This window comes from Pinus tabuliformis, chromosome J (assembly GCF_031772625.1).
Source record: "Pinus tabuliformis cultivar Carrire ecotype Pingquan chromosome J, CPIR1, whole genome shotgun sequence".
In the NCBI taxonomy this organism is placed as follows: domain Eukaryota; kingdom Viridiplantae; phylum Streptophyta; class Pinopsida; order Pinales; family Pinaceae; genus Pinus; species Pinus tabuliformis.
In genome coordinates this window covers 1504868889-1504890848 of record NC_142295.1, presented here as the reverse complement: position 1 = coordinate 1504890848, position 21960 = coordinate 1504868889, and the positions used below count along the sequence as shown (strand labels likewise).

The following is a 21960-nucleotide window of genomic DNA, read 5'->3' as shown; positions in this document are numbered from 1 at the left end:
TGGGGGCTGATTGGTACCTTGCAACTACACCAACAACTTGCATAATGTTTGGCCTTGAGGCTATTAAGTACAAGAGGTTGCCAATTACTGATCTGAACATTGCTTGATTTACTTCTGGTGACTCATCATATTTTCTTAGCTAGCATCCCGTGACCATAGGAGTACTAACAAGTGAGCATTCTTCCATTCCAAATTTCTTCAACATCTCTTTAAGGTAGTTGCCTTGGGAAACGAATATACCTTTTTCTGATTGTTTAATCCATAATCCAAGGAAAAAATGAGAGCTCCCCAAGCATAGACATTAGAAATTTAGCTTGCATTTTAGCTTCAAGCTTTTGGCTTAAGTAAATCTGCATCACTACCAAAAATGATGTCATCAACATAAACAATAATACCTAAAAGATTATCATTTTCAGATTTGATATACAACTTACTATCAATAGTCCCTCTTTTGAAGCCTTGCTACTATAGGTGCTCGTCTAATCTTGAATGCCATGCCCACATTTGAAAGTTAGCTTGCATTTTCGCTGCAAACTTTTGGCTAAGTAAATCTGCATCACTACCAAAAATGATGTCATCAACATAAACAGTAATAACTAAAAGATTATCATTTTCAGATTTGATATACAAATTACTATCAGCAGTCCCTCTTTTGAAGTCTTGTTGCTATAGGTGTTTGTTTAATCTTGAATGCGATGCCATGGGTGCTTGAATTAGTCCATACAATGCCTTTTTCCACCTACACACTTGCTCAGGATTGTTTGACATTTGAAAACCTTCAGACTGTTCTATATAAATCTCTACTTCAATTTCTCCATTCAAGAATGCTGATTTTACATCCATTTGATATACTTCAAAATTTTTGTGATAGGAAAATGCTAAAAACATGTTGATTGCCTCTACTCTTGCTACAGGGGAAAAGTTTTTTCAAAATCTATTCCTTCAACTCGAGCATAGTCTTTGCATACTAACTTGACCTTATTTCTCACAACTTGTCCATCCTCATCTAATTTGTTCCTAAAGACCTGTTTTGTGAGAATGACATTTTTATTTAATGGCCTTGGAACTAATTCCCAAGTCTGATTTTTTCTCAATTTGATCTAACTTCTTAGTCATGGCTTTTATCCAATGCTTTTTTTTTTTCAACTGAAGAATTCACACCTGGAGCAAATCTCAGGCATACATAGCCCTACCTGGGATTGGACCATGAGACCTGTGGGACGAAACCTAGCCCTACCTAGGATTGGACCACGAGACCTGTGGGACCAAACCTCCCCACCCAACTGTTGGACCACAACTACGGGACCTAGTCATGGATTTTATCCAATCCTTATCTTGACTTGCCTGAGAAAAATCTTTGGGCTCAATCATGGACAACATAGCAATATGTGCTTGACTGGAGCTATTTATTAGTTTTGTTCTAGTTTGAACTCCTGCTTTCTTATTACCAACAATCTGATTTGTAGGGTGATGTTTTTATACATACCTTGAAGGGGTCTTTGGATGAGTGCTTGTTGCCTCTTCTTCTTCTTCTTCTCCTGATTCTTCATGCTGTTTATCTTCATAATCATTGCTGATCTGATTAGGTGGGCTGATATATCTTGGCTGCTTTGTTTTGAGAGGTAAATCCTCATCCACTCTTACATCAATGCTTTCTACTATTTTTCATAGTTGTTTATTCTAACATTTGTAGCCTTTGCTCTTATTAGTTGAATATCTTAAAAAAATCCCTTAATTAGCTCTTGCATCAAACTTACCAAGATTGTCATCTCTATTTTTAATGTAACAATTGCTGCCAAAGACTTTGAAATGCTTTGAGGCTGGCTTTCCATGCCACAATTCGTAGGGAGCCTTGTCACTATTAGGCATGAGGCGTGCTTTATTTAAAATATGGACTGCTATATGAACAACTTCATCCCAAAAAATATTTGGAAGATTTCTCTCATCCAACATAGCTCTAGCCATTTGCTGCATTGATCTATTTTGCCTCTCAGCCACACCATTTTGTTGTGGAGTGTTTGCAATTGTGAATTGTCTTCTTATGCCATGTTTTTCAAGAAAATTATCAAACTCATTTGAAGTAAACTACCCACCCTTGTTTGACTTTAGTCACTTTAATTTACAATATATTTGGTTTTCAACTAGAGCTTTGAAGACTTTAAATTTCTCAAACTCCTTTAAAAATGCAACCCAAGTCAATCTAGTATAATCATCAATAATCAACATAAAATATGGCTCACCATGTGGGATTCAGGTCTTGAAGGTCCACATAAGTCTATATCAACTAGTTGATGAGTTTTCTTTGGTCTTGAAGGGCACTCTGACTTTCTTGCCAATTTGGCATTATTTACAAACTGTATTTCTCGGCTTTGAAATTTTTGGCAAGTCCTATAGCTTCCTTTTTATCGAGCTTCACTATATGATCAAAGTTGAAGTGTCCCAACCTTTTGTGCCATAACCATGTCTCATCAAGCTTCCCCAAACAACATTGCTTATTTTCTTTATTTAGTATGTATACATTACTTGGTGTTCTTGTAGCCTTTGCTACTACTTTCCCTATGTTTGATGTTTTTATTTCACATCATTTGGAGTGAAAGGTGACATCATACCCTTGGTCACACATTTGACTCACACTCAACAAGTTGTGCTTGAGTCCATCTACAAAAAGAACATTTTGAGCCTTGCCTCTTCCATTTACCAAGCTAACTGTGCCTTTGTCCATGATCTTGCTTGGAGCATCATTGCCAAAAGTAACATTGCTTGCCTGATCTCCAAAACCCAGAAATTGTTTCTGGAAATTCCACCTAGAGATGACTTAATTAAAATAATTAATCTTTTTTTAATGGTGCCTAAGTCTAAACTTAGGAAAACTGATTAATTAAAGGGTATTAATTAAGTCATGGTGAAATCTTCTAGAAAAAGACATGGATCGAGTTCTAGTTAATCTTAGTCATTGATTATGTTTTAATCTTGGCCGTTGAAGCCTCAATGAGAGATTATAAGAAGAAATTCGACGGGGGTTGGAGAACACACTTGGAGCCACCAGGAATTCGATATTGTTGGGAAATCGAACTCCAGAGTAGCAATTGTGTGTTGCTGGAGGTGATTCAGTAGTTTCGAAGCAGTGAGAGAGGGACAGGGATAGTAATGCTGGAAGGAAGTTTTTCTAGTCTGGTGAGTGCATAACAGAGAGACAACGTACTCCACAGAGAGGCTGACGTAGTGCAGAGAGACAATGCAAAGCTTCAAAGGAAGATCCGTATTTTGCTGAGGAGAAGTCGAGATTCAGTGGCAGGAGCTCGAGTGGGAGCCCTGAGGCTAGGAAGATTGAGGTTCCAAAGCAGCAACTGATCAACAGAGTGAGAGACGCTGGTCCAAGCTGGGTGAGGTAGATCTGTGTAGGGTGACACAAAGGCAATGTAAAGGCAGTAAGGAGAAACTCATCTTGAGCGAAGGTCAGTGTCGGATCACCGATGGAAGTTAGATTTTTTTCACTAGACGTCTGTCGGTCATTTTCTCTATATGGAAAGCTAGATTTAAGCTTCCATAGATTTGTACTCAGATTTAATATTGCATAATAATAAAACCGTCAGCTGCTGCTCCGGTATTCCCAAGTTGGGTTTTTCCGGGGACATTGGTCCAAAAATAACTGTGTTTATTGTGTGTGTGCATCTATTCTTCCAATGTTTTTTTATTTCTTCCGTAATATTGTATTTGTGAAGGTTGAAGTGTATATGTTTTTCTATTTCAAGTAGAAAACTGCAAATATTTGGTTGATTAATTTAACAAATAGAAGGAACATTATCAGTTGTTGTAGTAGGGTTCAGGATCACTGAATTTTCACATGGTATCGGAGCACAGGTAAAGCAGAGAATAGCTCAGTTGCAGGCGAAAGAGGGAGCTCGAAATCACCTTGTAGGCAACATTTTGAAACCCTAGAGAGGCTATGCAGTCCATTGGCTAGGAGGGCTAATTTTCAAGGAAAGTTACTTTGAGTGAGTCGACAACGAGTAAATTTTCTGGATCAAAGATTCGCAGAGGCAGAGGGAAAAACACAACAGTTTCCATGCATAGCAGACCTTTAGCTGGAACGTAGTCATTTTACAGCAGTTGCCGGAAATAGCGTCAGAAGGAAAGAGCAGCAGACATTAAGGGAATTCCTTCCTCAGTGGACTTCTGCCAAGAAGTTCGAATTTTCCTAGTAGAGCAGTAGTAGTTGTGTGCAAGATTTCTCACTCTAGAAGGGAGTGCGAATAGCTGGGCATCAACTGTGTAGAGGAGAAGAGGAAGAAGTTTGACGTTTTTCTGAGAGATGGCATCAGCTGGGTTGAGAGATCAAGATTGGTTGGACGGAGCCTCCAACTATATAATCTAAAAGGCTAGAATTTCCTGCCTTCTAGATGAGCATGATCTTATGTCAATAGTGTGGTAGCTGTACCCGTTGATGCAGATCCACTTAAGAAGTACACAAAGGAGATGGCAAAGACAAATAGGCTTTCTAATGAAAAATAGGACTTTGGATCTAGGTCCCCTTACCCAAGGGTTAAAATCTGGTTGGTTGCAAATGGGTGTCTAAAACTAAGTAAAAAAAAAGCAAAATCTTATTACTAAAGGTTTTTCCAAAAAAGAAGGCATTGACTATTCAGAGACTTTTGCTCCAGTTGCTCTTATGGATTCCATTCAGATGATTCTATCTATTACTGCTTTACTTAATTGGAAGGTTTGTTAGATGAATGTAAAAAGTGCTTTTATCCACAGAGATATTCAAGAAGATATTTATATGTAGCGACCACTGAGGTTTATATAGAATGGTCCTATTCCCACTATTTTGAGCAACGACATGAGGAGTTTTCTTTTGGATCATTGATTTCTCATTCTTCTTCGAGGCTAATCCTTGATAGAGTTCAAGATCACGTGGTACCTCACATAGCTGGCAAAAATACTGCCCGATAGGTGTGGGAGGCACTTGCTACGCTGTACGAAGGATCTTCCGAGCAACGAAAGATGTATCTTGAGAAGCTGAGATGCACGAGGATGTAGAAAGGGGAGTTAGATGCCTTCCTTACTAGGCTTCAAGATGTCCGGGACCATTTGTCTTCAATAGGGTGAATGCCCCAACCTACAGAATTGGTGCGATTAGCTTTGAACAATGTTTTTGAAGAATGACAAGTTTTCGTCCAGAGTATACTGGGCAGAGAAAAGTTGCCATATTGGGATCGTATGTGGGCTGATCTGTTGACCTACATTATCATTGATGTCAATATGGCAATATTTTGGATGAGTAAACAATGATGTGAGGCCAAGGAGAAGAAGTAGATCCATGAAGAAACTGGAGCAGCCAAAGAATAGCCAGAGGAAGAAGTTCAACAGAAGAAGCAAAGAGGAACACATAGTGGAAAAAAAGGCAAGAACTAAGAATCAAAAGAGGAACACACATCAGGAGGAGAAGCCAGCGGAAGAGCAGTTAACAGAGGAGCCATATCATGCAATAGCAGAGGAATAACAAAGGAGAGCTATCAAAGCAGAGAAGGTAGTGGAGCGGTATCGGAAGCCAAAGGAAGAACTATCAGGAGTATCGCATATGCGAAGAGTATAACGGAGGAGTACAAAGAGCGGAGGAGTATGTATATATATATATATATATATATATATATATATATATATATATATATATATATAGATGCGATATAATAACATGGACCCGAACAGGTTATAGCAACAATCCTTAATATGACATCGTATCCGCGTTCAACAGCTAACTGGCGGGTTTGTAACAGTGGCAGCGGTTTTCGGGCAGACTCAAGGCTGTAAGTGGTATTTAGGGCTGATCACTCGATACCATTCATCGACCGACGCGTGGCAGGAGAAGGAGAGAGGAAACTGCCTTATCGGGCGGGTAATCCTCGTGCATGTAGCTCACCCGATATTGTTGTCGAGTGTTGGATCAAATGCGGTTTTGATCTATGGTGCAAGATCACCGAGTAGCTTTGTTGGTCGGGTGTAATATCAACCGTCAGATGGGATGGTAGGATCTACGGTGGAGGATTGATTCGGAAAAAGGTAAGCATTGATAAACGCGCCAAGGCTATGGAAAAGCGGAAAATGAAAGTTCTCGTGTGTTTGTGTATATTCCCATTATACGAGGGTTATAATAGAATTAAAGGGAAAACTGCCGAATGCGATATGTTATGGACTCGACGGATGTATTAACAATCGTTTAATATCATATCACATCCGCCTCATCGGAATTATCATATCATAAGTCTTAGCGGGATGCCACATTGAAATAGCGGATTGCGATATATAGTTGCGGACCATCGGGTCCTATTATATCGCACCCTAATGATATATCGCGTCCGTCATGTCGGGAGTTATGTATCGTAGAGTTTAAAGCTCGTGTCACGTTAAAACTGCGATTGCGATAATAACACGGACCCGACTACACTATTGCAATATGATTGAACATATTATCGCATTCGTCGCATATCGCATATATTGTAAAGCCTCGCCACTCTATAAAGCGCCGACTGCGATATATATATGGACCCAATGGATTCATTAAAATAGTTCATTGAATGTTGCATTCGTCTTGTCGGCAGGAGGGGAATTGACCATGTTGTGTGCAAACTGCCGATTGTGATAAAGTTGTGGAGAAGCGGACCCGATGAAGTTATAGATGCGGGCGTAATGAATTTGAAGTCTGACCTTAAAGTGTTCGGTCGGGTTTTTCTGTGTATTCCTGTGTATTCCGATAAATGAGCTGCCCGAGGTTTTTAAGGCCAAAAGCATAAATTAACGTTTTCGATAGTTTAGTGGGCCTGAACGATTGCGATTGCGATTGTGTCGTGGCATGTGGGGCCTCTCTGTTGGTACTGTTTCTCCAATGAAATCCTCTGTAAACAATGAAGACTAATGTATGAATATTATTAAAGGAAAAGGACCTCTCTGATATTTTTTAATAGGCAACATTTCTTTGTATTTTGACTGCTCTTCCTCCTGAACGTGTCCAATGAGCGTTGGTGAACACGAAGAGACAGAGGAAGCCAGAGATCGGGAAGTCGAAGATCAAGCAATCAAAGGAGGAAGCCAAAAGGTCGAGCAAGCACAGAGGAAGCGGAAGTTCAAGCGAGCAAAAGGGAAGGCAAAGGTCAGGCGCATTAGTATAAGAAAACAAAGAATTGCCTTTATGCTGTTGTTGTTGAAAAACTGGAAGAAACAGGGGCAGTTGTAGGTCTAGCAGAACATAAAAAGGGCCGAAGGTCCAACAGGACAGGAGGAATTCGAAGGACGAGCATCTCTGTTGATCATGTTACCCTGTGAAAGGCTCAGACCTGTGATGAATTAATCAGGGACATAATGTAGCCTGAAGAACAATTCTGTGATGTAATAAATAAAGTTTTATTTGACATTGTTTAAAGGGATAAGTAGCTAGCAGAGAAGCAGTCATGCTGAAGCATTTACTGTGACAATTAGAACAAATGCTTGAACAGAAAGTTGGTTCTTGTGCAGAGCTTAGTGTAGCTAATAGTAGACTCACTAAAGCTGTGTGGAGACATTATCAAAGACCATGATGGCTATTGCAGACTCTGTGTGGACAGTATGAAGAGTTGTAAAGACTCCTACATAAGAAGATTGGTTGCCATTGACGCTGTAGCATGGAGACTACAGTGAGAGCAGAACATTACTATCAAACAAGCCTTGACAAGATTGGGTCGGAGCCCTTGGGGTTGGTGCCTCAGAAGTTGGAAGGATTGGTGTCCTTGGGGTTGGTGCCTCAGAAACTGGAAGGATTGGTGTCCTTGAAGTTGGTGCCTCAAAATTGGAAGGATTGGTGTCTTGGGAGTTGGTGCTCCTAAGTCCAAGGTTGGTGCCTTGACAAAATAGAGTTGGTGCTTTGGAGGTTGGGGCCTCACAAAAGTCCAAGTTGGTGCTTGGCAACAGATTGGAATTATATATATTGTATTTATTTTATTGTAAAGATTATATTAATAAAAGCATTTATTTTTGTTGTTCATCTTGTGTTCTGAATATAAATGTTTTAACTGGTAAAATAACAATTGAAAAAGAAATACTGATTCACCCCCCCTCAGGATTTCCAACAATTGGTATCAGAGCGAGTATCTTCATTCAAAGCCTAACAACTTGAAGGTTGATCTTTAGAACACAAATGGCGAAGTCAAGGAAGAAAGTCTCCAATCCTCCTAAGGATGTGTTTCCCTCTACTACTAAAATAGAAGACAATCAATTTGAGGAGGCTCCATGGTTCAATGGAAACTTTAATATATGGGAAGCAAGAATGAGGAATTTCTTAAAGACTCAAGGCATTGAGATTTGGAAATCAGTAATTGTTTATAGCATGATGGATGGAGAATCCAAGGAGTACAATGAAAAAAGCAATGAAGGCAATCTTGAATGGGCTACCTGATTTTATAAAGAACAATTTAGGAAAATGTTCGTCAGCAAAGGGTATATGGGACAAACTTCATGACCTTCACTCAAAAGGAGCATTGACCATGACCATCAGTCAAGAAGATGATGGAAATCAAGAAGAAAATCCAGAACCCATCATAGAAGCTAAAAATGAGAATGATGACATCAAGGCTAAAGAAGACCTCGAAGATGAAGAGAATGAAAAAGATTTCGTAGATCTCCTCGCTCAACTTACAGCTGCCATGGAAGAAATTATCAATTTGAAAAAGGAAAACAAGAAACTTAAGAAGAAAGCACTAGTTGGCGACCAAGACCAAACAAGGGAAAAAGTTGGCCTTGTCTAGCTTCAAATACAAGAAAGGGATGAAGAGCTTGCGAAGCTTAAGAAGGAATTTTATCAAAACAAAAGAAAGCGTCATGAAGAAGTCCTATCCATGACAAATCTATTGGATAAAACAAAGAAACGGGAAGATACCTTTTCAAGTCAACTACAAGAAGCAAGAAAGTTAGCACAAGGAGTTGAGAAGACAATGGAATCATTAGCAATCATAGAAGAACAGGTCGATGAAGCAGAAAAGGAGAGAAACACCATGATATGTCAACTAAAAGCAAAGGATGAAGAAATCTTCAAATTAAAATCTAGCATCAAAATTCTCAAGGCCGAAACATGTAAAGCTACAAGGATCAAGGAAGAAATGGAGAGCAGTGTAGCAAAGGAAAATAAAGAATCTTCAAAATGAAGTCAGATATTGTCTCCCTTAAAATAGAAGCAAATGAAGCTGCTCATATCAAGGAAGAAACTAAGAATCAACTTGCTAAGAAGAAATATGAGTGTGAAAGATTGGAAGAAGAGATTGTCTTCCTCAGGAAAAAGGTTGAAGGGATGAACAAAACCTTGAAGAGCCCTCAAGCCTTGGATGTCATGCTTAGCCATCAAAGATGCCCATTTGATAAATTAGGTCTCGGGTATGTAGGTGAACCCTCAAACAAGAATGATAATGCTTCAAACAAAAAGGATGTGAAGAAGCCAGAAAGAAATGGTGATGCTCCCAGTTCCAGCAAAGGCAAGGAGAAAAATCAAGGCAGCAATGGAAGAAATCTTGCTCCAAGAAGAAATATAGATAATGTCAAGGATGCTAGAAGCAATGGTTATCATCAAAGGATCTCAAGACAGAAAGACTTTAGAAGTACATCAAGGAAATCTCCATCTCCCAGGTACCAAAGTTTATTTCTTGGTTATTGTTATTCTTGTACAAACTTTGGTCACATGGCAAAAGATTGTAAAGCATATCATAAAGATAGATGTTATGGTCCCCAACCATATCATAAAGACAGATATTATGGTCCCCAACAATCTCCAAGGAACAATTTTGCAAGAAGAAATTATGAATTCTTATTCATGAACAATGTAGAATGCTTCAAGTGTCATAACATTGGTCATATGGCACGTGATTGTAACTTGGGCCTTTACACAAGCTAGAACCCTGCAAAAGAAGAAAGTTACACAAGTATGGAGAAGGAAGGAAATACAATCCGAAAGTCTTTTGAACTCTCCAGCCAACAACACATGTTATTGGCCTGATTTTTGACAATCTAAGCATTTGATGGGACGACTTTGCCAAAAGAGATAATGCATACAGTTAGGGGGAGCCTGTGAGTCTTGATCATTATTGCAGAAGCTATTCGTGAAATGGTCCTTATAAAATCCTTGTTGATCTATTTTAACAATCATTCTTTGATAAATATCATTTCTCAGGAGTACTCCATTGAAGAACAAGATCCCGTAACCGTTCTTTGGGCTGTTGTAAAAGATGCTTTCCACTTGATCACTAAGCAGAAATTGGAGTAGCAGAGAAGGCCATCCAATGCTAGAGAAATAGGGCAAATAACTATGTTGTTGATATTACAGATGTTAAATGTTTCGACTCAAGGATTTGATGTGAGAACAGGTAAATTATGGACACAAATAGAGGCAATCTTCAACAAATAGATACATCTAAAATGGAGCATGAAGCAAGAGCAGTTGGCAGCGTCTAACCAAAACTGAAGCATTGCAAAAAGATGGAAATCAACAAAAAGAATTTGAAAGACTGTCATAGATTGGATATAAAAATCAACTAGTGGAGATAACTTGCAGAAACCTTTACAAGAACACAAGGAAAAGATGGCTCATCAAAAAGACTATAGAAAGGAGAATGTTGTGCAGTGGAATATAGCTCAGTAACTTAAGGAGAAGCACAGAAATACAAAGGAACTCTGATCTAAAGAGAGACAACAAGAAAGACAATTTTAGTGGCATTTTCTTGATCGGACTATGAAGGCCCCTTAATTCTGACTGTGGAGACAACAAAATATGGATTGAAGCATAAAAACTTGGACTTGGACACTTGGTGTGTGGCTATTTGCAATCTGTTTGAAAGCATTGAAGTGGAGCATCTTTAAGCATTGTTGAAGCCATGATAAAGTAGTTTTGAGACATGAAGAGGGGATAATGTGCTAGTTGCAGCAATCCTTCTATCTTGAGTAAAAAGAAGAGCACTATGACAGGGGGAGTAACAGACCCATGAAGATCTACTATTCATGAAGAAGAGTAGCAGTTCGACAGGGGGAGTCCTTGAGCACTCCTTTGCCATTGATGTCAAAGGGGGAGAGAGGAAGAATATTGCCATCAATAACAAAGGGGGAGATTGTTGACCTAGATTGTCATTGATGTCAATATGGCAATATTCTGGATGAGTAAACAATGATGTGAGGCCAAGGAGAAGGAGAAGCAGATCCATGAAGAAACAAGAACAACCAAAGAAAAGCTAGAGGAAGAAGTTCAACAGAAGAAGCAAAGAGGAACACACAATGGAAAAAGGCAAGAACTAAGAATCAGAAGAGGAACACGCATTAGGAGGAGAAGCCAACGGAAGAGCAGTTAACAGAGGAGCCATATCATGTGATATCAGAGGAATAACAGAGCAGAGCTATCAAAGCAGAGAAGAGGTAGTGGAGCGGTATCGGAAGCCACAGGAAAGCCAAGTAAGTGTAAGAGCGGAGGAGTAGAGCTATTGGAAGCCAAAGGAAGAACTATCGGGAGTATCGCATATGCCAAGAGTATAACGGAGGAGTACAAAGAGCAGAGGAGTATATATATATATAGATGTGATATAATAACATGGACCCGAACAGGTTATAGCAACAATCCTTAATATGACATCGTATCCGCGTTCAATAACTAACTGGCGGGTTTGTAACAGTGGCAGCGGTTTTCGGGCGGACTCAAGGCTGTAAGTGGTATTTAGGGCTGATCACCCGATACCATTCATCGACCGACGCGTGGCAAGAGAAGGAGAGAGGAAACCGCCTTATCGGCTAGGTAATCCTCGTGCATGTAGCTCACTCGATATCGTTGTCGAGCGTTGGATCAAATGCGGTTTTGATCTATGGTGCAGGATCACTGAGTAGCTTTGTTGGTCGGGTGTAATATCAACCGTCGGATGGGATGGTAGGATCTACGGTGGAGGATTTATCCGAAAAAAGGTAAGCATTGATAAATGCGCCAAGGCTATGGAAAAGTGGAAAATGCAAGTTCCTGTGTGTTTGTGTATATTCCCATTATACGAGGGTTATAATAGAATTAAAGTGAAAACTGTCGAATGCGATATGCTATGGACCCGACAGATGTATTAACAACTGTTTAATATCATATCACGTTCGCCTCATCGGAATTATCATATCATAAGTCTTAACGGGATGCCACATGGAAACAGTCGATTGCGATACACAGTTGTGGACTTGATGGTCCTATTATATCGTGCCCAAATGATATATCACGTCCGTCATGTCGGGAGTTATGTATTGCAGAGTTTAAAGCCCGTGTCACGTTAAAACTGCGATTGCGATAATAACGCGGACTCGACACCATTGCAATATGATTGAACATATTATTGCATCCGTCGCATATCACATATATTGTAAAGCCTTGCCACTTTATAAAGCGCTGACTGTGATATATATATATATATATATATATATATATATGGACCTGATGGATTCATTAAAAACAGTTCATTGAATGTCGCATCTGTCCCGTTAGCAGAAGGGGAATTGGCCATGTTGTGTGCAAAACTGTCGATTGCGATAAAGTTGTGGAGAAGCGAACCCGATGAAGCTATAGATGTGCGCTTAATGTATTTGAAGTCCGGCCTTAAGCGTTCGGTCGGGTTTTTCCGTGTATTCCTGTGTATTCCGATAAATGTGTTGCTCGGGGTTTTTAAGGCCAAAAGCATAAATTAAGGTTTTCAATAGTTTAGTGGGCCTGAACGATTACGATTGCGATTATGATTGTGACGTGGCATGTGGGGCCTCCTTGTTGGCACTGTCTCTCCAATGAAATCCTCCATAAACAATGAAGTCTAATGTATGAATATTATTAAAGGAAAAGATCCTCTCTGATATTTTTTAATAAGCAACATTTCTTTGTATTTCGACCGCTTTTCCTCCTGAACGTGTCCAATGAGCGTTGGTGAACACGAAGAGACAGAGGAAGCCAGAGATCGGGAAGCCGAAGATCAAGCAATCAAAGGAGGAGGTCAAAAGGTCGAGCAAGCACTGAGGAAGCAGAAGTTCAAGCAAGCGAAAGGGAAGCCAAAGGTTAGGCGCATCAGTATAAGAAAACAGAGGCCTTTATGCTATTGTTGTTGAAAAACTGGAAGAAATAGAGGCAGCCGTAGGTCCAGCAGAACAGAAAAAGGGCCGAAGGTCCAATAGGATAGGAGGCATTCGAAGGACGAGCACCTCTGTTGATCGTGTTACCCTGTGAAAGACTCAGACCTGTGATGAATTAATTAGGTACACAATGCAGTCTGAAGAAAAATTCTGTGATGTAATAAATAAAGTTTTATCTGACATTGTTTGAAGGGAGAAGTAGCCAGCAGAGAAGCAGTCATGTCGAAGCATTTACTGTGATAGTTAGAATAGATGCTTGAATAGAAAATTGATTCTTGTGCAGAGCTTAGTGCAACTAATAGTAGACTCACTAAAGCTGTGTGGAGACATTATCAGAGATTATGATGGCTATTGCAGACTCTGTGTGGACAATATGAAGAGTTGTAAAGACTCCTTCATAAGAACACTGGTTGCCATTGATGCTGTAGCATGGAGACTACAGTGAAGCTGTAAACAGACAGAACTCAATAAAGAAGAGTTCTGAGAGTAGAACATTACTATCAAACAAGCCTTGACAAGATTGGGTCGGAGCCCTTGGGGTTGGTGCCTCAAAAGTTGGAAGGATTGGTGTCCTTAGGGTTGGTGCCTTGAAAACTGGAAAGATTGGTGTCCTTGAAGTTGGTGCCTAAGAATTGGAAGGATTGGTGTCTTAGGAGTTGGTGCTCCTAAGTCCAAGGTTGGTGCCTTGACAAACAGAGTTGGTGCTCTGGAGGTTGGGGCTTCACAAAAGTCCAAGTTGGTGCTTGGCAACAGATTGGAATTATATATATATATTGTATCTATTTTATTGTAAAGATTATATTAATAAAAGCATTTATTCTTGTTGTTCATCTTGTGTTTTGAATATAAATGATTTAACTGGTAAAATAACAATTGAAAAAGAAATATTGATTCACCCGCCCTCTCAGTATTTCCAACATGATCTACAGTAGGAGGAGATGAGGCGAGATTCGGTGAAGAGCACCATCAGTGTTAGCAGTAGTAGTGGGATGAAGCAAGGAAAGGAAGAGGAAGATGTGGCCCTCGCATCAAAGGGCCAGCAAGAGCAGCGCAGGAGGAAGAAGGATGTTTCGAAGGTCAAGTGCTTTAGGTGTGGTGAGCTTGGACATTACAACACTCAATGTCCTCTCAGAAAGAAGGACAATGAGGAGAAGCACGATCAACAAGGATGCATTTGTAGAGATGGATAGGTTGTCCTCCAATTTGGAGGAAGAGTTTGCCATGATCACCGAGATACCTCCAGGAGAGAGGTGGGGTGATTTGGTTTTGTAGCCCCAGAGAGCTACATGATGGGCATGATTCTTGAGGAGATCCACCTCATAATCAGATACTGGGCAGTGGTGCAGTTGGCACAGAGCAGAGTCAGCTGCAATGCAGAGGTTCTAGTGACAGCACAGAGTGTAGTAGCAGTCAGGACTTAGGTGACAGATGTATCATACTAACCACAGTTGGTTTAGTATTTTGGATGTTTTTCCGTTGCAGTTGTTGCAGTTGCAACAACAGCAGATGGAGAGGGAGTTGTAGTGCATATGCAGTGTTGGCAACAGTTTAGTAGGACCAACGTGTTGGCAGCAGTTTAGCAGGACCAACAATAGCACAGATGCAATGATTATTAGAGTTGTGCAGTAGTTGGTGGGCAACAGTAGCCAAACATTAGCAACGTAACAAGAGGTGGTACAAAGATAGGGTGTTGCTTCAGTGGGTTGCAGTGCTAGAACACATTCCTCGCTAAGAGGGAGTGTTGATTTTTGTAGCATCGGTTGTGTTCTAGCCACAAAATTTGGTGGAGAGGCTAGAATACATGTATTCTCCAAAACCCAGAAATCGTTTATGGAAATTCCACCTAGAGATGACTTAATTAAAATAATTAATCTTTTTTTAATGGTGCTTAAGTCTAAACTTAGGAAAATTGATTAATTAAAGGGTATTAATTAAGTCATGGTGTAATCTTCTAGAAGAAGACATGGATCGAGTTCTAGTTAATCTTAGCCATCGATTATGTTTTAATCTTTGCTGTTGAAGCCTCAGTGAGAGATTATAAGGGGGTTGGAGAACACACTTGGAGCCGCCAAGAATTCGATATTGTTGAGACATCGAACTCCATAGCAGTAGCTGTGTGTTGCCGGAGATGATTCAGTAGTTTCGAAGTAGTGAAAGAGGGGCAGGGATAGTAAGGCTGAAAGGAAGTTTTTCCAGTCTGGTGAGTGCATAGCAGAGAGACAACATACTCCATAGAGAGGTTGACGCAAGTGCAGAGAGACAATGTAAAGCTTCAAAGGGAGATCCTTATTTTGCTGAGGAGAAGTCGAGATTCAGTGGCAGGAGACGGAGCAGGAGCCCTGAGGCTAGGAAGATCGAGGTTTCAGAGTAGCAGTTGATCAGCAGAGTGAGAGAGACACTGGTCCGAGCTGGGTGACGCAAATCTGCGTAGGGTGACGCAGAGGCAGCAAGGAGCAACTCATCTTGAGCTAAGGTCAGTGTCGGATCACTGGTGGAAGTGAGATTTTTCTCACTAGACGTCTGTTAGTCATTTTCTCTGTATGGAAAGCTAGATTTGAGCTTTCATAGTTTTGTACTCAGATTTACTACTGTATAATAATAAAAGCCTCAGCTGCTGCATTGGTATTTCCAAGTTGGGTTTTTTGGGGGACATTGGTCCAAAAATAACAGTGTTTATTGTGTGCGTGCATCTATTCTTCCAGTGTTTTTTATTTTTTTCCGCAATATTGTAGTTGTGAACGCTGCAGTGTATATGTTTCGATATTTGCCGTAGAAAACTGCAAAATAATTTGGTTGATTAATTTAACAAATAGAAGGAACTTTATCAATCTCTGCAGTAGGATTCAGGATAACTGAATTTTCACAAGAGGTGTCACCGAATTGTTGACTGTACTTCATCAGCAAAAGCTTCAGAGAATCGAACTTCTATTGCCACTGAAATTCTCAGACATCCGAACTTCTGTTGCCACTGAAAACTTTAGAGAGATATGACCGAAATTCTGTCCATGGGGAATAGGTCGAGGTGCCTATTTATAGTGGTTGGTCCATATATTAAGCCAACATGACATCTTGTATAAATTTGTCTCCATACAGCTGAGCCGACATGAGTTATTATTTCATTCTGCAGGCTGACATCAAGAGAAGAGGAAAGTGCTTGTCTGTGGAGGGCTTTCTAAACACTTAATTGACTTGTATACATTTTACACATGCTTAAGAAGAGCTCTTCATACATGACATTAATTCTTTGACCTTAATGACAAATCCTAAGGCTCTCAATGAGAGCCATCTAAAATAAAATCACTTGCTCATGAAACCCATGAAGCAAGGCTAACAATAATAATTTTGTTTTTCTTCATTACATCATTTACAAGAGTCTCAATTACATGCCATTATGAAGACTGAACCTAGTTACACTTTTCAACACATACAACCTCAAACAACTGCCCACAACTAACAATCTCTCTTTCTTAAAAAATATTTTCTACCATGATATTCTCTAGGGGAACACAATCAAGATGTTTTCCCAATGATCACCATTGCTGCTCATGAGCAGGGACCATGCTTTAGCTTGCCATCAATCTGTTTCTCGAACATGAGCAACCCTGCAGCTCACACAACCCTGATTTCTGAGGCAAGCAGGCCAGAAGACACTTACCAAAACAGTTACTAGCTATTGCAGGTTCACACTTCTACACGAGCATGCAAGAACTAAGCTATAGCAGGTGCACACCTCCATACGGGCTTCTTGCATGCTCTTTTTTTAGCAGCGCCATCCTCATGCCTTGCTGGTTCGTGCTTTGACACCACAAGCACGCACATTTATCAACCATGCACACTGGAATCAAGCACGAGCAAGATCCAAATATATAATGATCAAGAATTATGTAGCAGATTTATCACCAAAGAAATCTCAGTGTCATTCATGAATGGCCATGCCCATCATGACAACTGTCTTACACTATCACAAACACAGCCAAAATTTCACCTGAGTCCATGCAGGCATCACAGTCACCTCACAGGCATTACATTAATGCTCAAACAATGGCTGAGCTAACTACCAGAGATACGACATATCAATCACTAACAGAAACACGAACACACCATAGGAACCACTCGTACCATAAAAATTACTGTTAGAAACAATCCACTCACACATACGCTAATCCTACATCAATTGAGGATTAGAAATATTGAAAACTCCCATGATCATAGATTCCTTTTGCGAGAGAGTCCAGTATGTGTGGGCATTAATACGAAGTCGAAAAACAGGAAAGCAGACATCATTTTGACACACTGCAACTGTGTTGATTGTGAAATTGAACAATGTAATAGTGCATATATGTACATCAAAGTTTGCCTTAAGATGTACACACTAATTGTACCAGGTTACCAACAACTGGTTGAGATATTATCTCAACCATGCATGCACTTGAGAGCTAAACTAGTTGGAGAGAAACTCTCATATCCGACTAAATCCAACAACATCTCAAAACATAGAAGAAAACAACTCACATAAAGAGACGCTCTGCTTGACACAACAGCTGAAAAACTATGGAAAATAGCAGACCTTGTGGTTACATTCACCACTGTGATGATCATGAGTAAATGCCCTTCCCCTGCGCCTCCTCTCCTCACCCCCACACAAATCATACCAGGTTACCAACGGTTGATTGAGAGATTACCTCAACCATGCATGCACTTGACAGTTAAACTAGTTGGAGACAAACTATCATATCCAACTAGATTCAACAACCTCTCAAAACATAGAAGAATAAACAATTCACACAAAGGGACACTCTACTTGACACCATAGCCGACACACTATGGAAAATAGCAGACCTTGTGGTTACATTCACCACTGCCATCATCACTCTACTTGACACCCTAGCTGACAAAGTATGGAAGATAGCAGACCTTGTGGTTACATTCGCCACTGCCATCATCGTGAGTGTCCCCCACCCCCCACATCTACACACGTTTCAAATGCTTCAGGGGACATTGTAACATGTGCATCACATGTTTATCTCTGAAAGGGTTGATCCAGTTGTCTCTGTGTGTTTAGTTGTAATTAGTCCTTGTCTCTGCTTGTTTAATTTGCCAGGGTTTAGTGGAGCACACTTTTTCACCATGAAAACGGAACCCTCTAAATTACCTTATATAATGCAGCACAGCTAATTGGCGGTATGCCCACAGATTTTTCCCACGAGCCAATTTGATAATTCATGTATATGATATCATAATTTCAAACAACTTATAGCTTATTATTTGCATCGACACCGTTCAATGAACCGTCAAACAGCTAGACACCATAATGGCTTATCATTTACATTAATACTCTTTAATAGGCCTTAAAAATCGTCCCCATTGCCTTGTAATTGGAATTTATGGGTTGGCTTGTTTATTTTCCTTGACAGTTTGTGGTTGATTTGGTTTCCTTATTATTGGCTAAATGCCAGTGAATTTTCTATCGCAACAAAACTGAAATTTTATTTGTAGGTTTCTGCCAAAATCAATAAAATTGTTTGTTTTTTTTTCAATTTTGGGTAAACTGTTAATTTTGGTTGGAAATGTAAAATAAAGTTATCAGAATTCCCTTTTATTAAGCCATAGATTTCTTTTGCAGGTGAATCTCTTTGTGGATCCTTCACATGTGGGGCAATTGGAGTGTTTTCGAAGTGGGGCACTTGGTATGAACCCAAGCTCTATATCTCGTAGCCGCAGGCTCGGGCCAGCACTATTTTAGTAGACATACTTGGAAATGGACGAACAACAATGGAACAGTTACTGGATTTTATTATGCTGGAAAGGGTAAAAATAATAATATAAACCACACACAGTTAAGGAGTGTTTGTTTTCGGCATTTCAATGCCTTTGACACACGTTATGTTTGCCGAGAATTATATATACTGTGATTCTAAACGATGATATCGTGTTTTATTAAAAAATGTGAGAGCATGCTGTTTGTATGCTAGGATTATCTAATTGCCCAACCTTGTAAAGCTTTCCAGCAGTTTATATGCAGGACACTGTCATCTGTTCTTTTTTGCTTTCACATGATTGTTTTCAATCTGGCTCATAAGCTTTAAAAATTGTTTTAATTCCGTTACCTATGATTGTTCTTCTCTTGCACTTTCTTAACATATGTAAGCAAGATGCTTTTCTGATCACTTGGTGGTGCTGGTAGATTGTTTTAGCCTGTCATGCTTTTCTATCCTATCTTTGCAGGTTGGTTACAGGATGCTGCACATAAATTCTTTAAATTCTTTTATGTACTTATTGAAGTAATTTGGGCGAGGCCCAAAATCAAAATGGTACCCAAAAAAATGGAAAAGAAAAGCCATGTAGCCTTAAATTCCCAACAACCACTGAATGTACTTGGAAAAATTGGTGTTTGGTCTTAAACAGAAGTATTAAATCAAGCGGTGGATCTTGGAAAAAGGGGAGACTGAAGAGCAGTTGCATGAGGCAGGGTGTTTGTACGTCCCTAATCATTGGAAGAAGAGCAAAGTAACTCATGCAAACCTTTGTATTGGTTTTAATATATATTTTAATAGGTATGTATTGATTTTTTAATATATATGATGATGATGATGTATGCATGCTTTTTTTTTTCCATCTTCTATTATTTTTTTTTTCACGGAGTTTTATTTATTTTTGGATGTGAGATCACTTGATATTTGAGTAAATTTATTTTTGGATGTGAGATCACTTGATATTTGAGTAAATTTACAAAGAGATAAATTGAAAATATAATTAAGAAAATAACCTCCAAAGATATTATTTATGTATAGATATTTATGTATAGAGTAAATTTACTAGAAATTAAAAAAATAATTTTTTTCACTCCAAAGATATTTATATTTATGTTTGGATGATACTATTATTTTAAATTTTATGTTTGGGATAATATTATTATTAATATTTATGTTTGGGATGATATTATTATTTTAAATTTTATTGGCTCTTTTAAAGTGGTTGATTTTGTTTGTATATTTTTTTAATTTTTTTTTAACATTTTTACATCAAATTTTTTATAATTTTCTTTAAGTCTATTAACCTTAAAATTCCCATAATATTTTATTCATTAGAAATTGCACACCTCTGGTTTCTCCTACATGTTTTGCTTGTTTTTCTAATGTTCTTTAAGTCTATTATTAACCTTAAAATTCCCATAATATTTTATTCATTAGAAATTCCACACCTCTGGTTTCTCCTACATGTATTGCTTGAATTTACATTGACAATTCCACATGTCTTGTTTGAATTTATATTGCAATTCCACATGTCTGGTAGTAGTTTTATTCATTATATTTTACGGATAATAATTATTTTATTCATTATAATCTACACATGGATAATATCTTATTCACATGAACTTGGACGGTGATGTGACACTATTGGTTACGGTACTATTGGCCGACTTTGTGAAGGGTTCATAGAAATAGAAATAGAAATAGGTTTGAATGCGATAGCGTTATGTGTTTTAGTTACTTAACAATATCTATTATATATTAAATAATAGATATTTAGTCACTTGTGTGAAAGTGTCATTTTAATTACATGTGGGAAAGGGTTACGCTTTATTGTTCGTAAATGAAAAACAAGTATTGACAAATAATAGAGTATAGAAAGGGTTATGCTTTATCGTTCATAAAATAATAAACCATAAGTATTGGAAAATAATAGAGCATAGATGACAATATGTGTGCATATGTTTGATTTGTGCAAAAATATTATTGGATCTATGTATATATGGATGATGATATATATAGAAATGTACATGGTCATTAATATATTTTGTGTTTTAGTGTTTATTGCTTATTTTCATTATCATCTCAAATAGAGAATGTTTTTAACCTCATTTCAAGGCATAACATTCAAGGCATAACATTCAAATGGGAGATCTTTAATAAAAATTTTAAACCTATAATTGTATGGGGTTTAGCGACATTTCAAGGTATAATATTCAAATTCAAATGGGAGACCTTCAATAAAATTCTTAAACCTATAATTGTATGGGGTTTGGGGTTTAGTGATTTGGAGACCGATTCATGCCTATATAAAGTGGGCTCATGGTGAGAGTCGAGAGCATTGTGAAGTCACTTTTATAAAAGGATTATTTCTTGTAACATTGTAAAAATAAATTTTCTGGAACTTACTTTTTTATTTTAGGACCTCCTTTTAGGTAAATCATCTATGTTAATAAAGTACAACACTTTGCTTTAGTCACTATTATAAAAGGATCATTCCTTACAACATTCTACAATCAAAGCATTTGGAGTTGGCCCTTTCGTCTACCCCGATAGTAATTCCCTATATTAGTTGAGTATAACTATAATTGTATAGTGATTTGGAGACCGATTCATGCCTATATAAAGTGGGCTCATGGTGAGAGTCGAGAGCATTGTGAAGTCACTTTTATAAAAGGATTATTTCTTGTAACATTGTAAAAATAAATTTTCTGGAACTTACTTTTTTATTTTAGGACCTCCTTTTAGGTAAATCATCTATGTTAATAAAGTACAACACTTTGCTTTAGTCACTATTATAAAAGGATCATTCCTTACAACATTCTACAATCAAAGCATTTGGAGTTGGCCCTTTCGTCTACCCCGATATTAATTCCCTATATTAGTTGAGTATAACATATTGTGCACACTTTGCTTGGGCAAAGTTCGATACCCTAGTATGCTCCTATGAGAGATGAATGTTTATTTTTTTTATTGTTGAAATATCATAATTTTAATTATTCAACATTGAAATTACATGAAACATGGATATAGTTATCATAATAGGGAAATGCGATTTTTTTATTCC

At 38.5% G+C, this 21960-nt stretch overlaps 1 protein-coding gene across 1 annotated transcript in view; it reads left to right on the top strand.

Annotated features, from left to right (window-relative positions):
* HSA32 (Aldolase-type TIM barrel family protein) overlaps positions 1–19195 on the top strand; it is a 106409-nt gene extending 87214 nt beyond the window's left edge. The window contains exon 5 of the mRNA XM_089379704.1: positions 18767–19195. Within this exon, the coding sequence (XP_089235830.1) occupies positions 18767–18886 (120 nt within the window). The 3' untranslated portion in view covers positions 18887–19195. The remainder of the gene's footprint in view (positions 1–18766) is intronic.
* The last annotated feature ends 2765 nt before the right edge of the window (positions 19196–21960 follow it).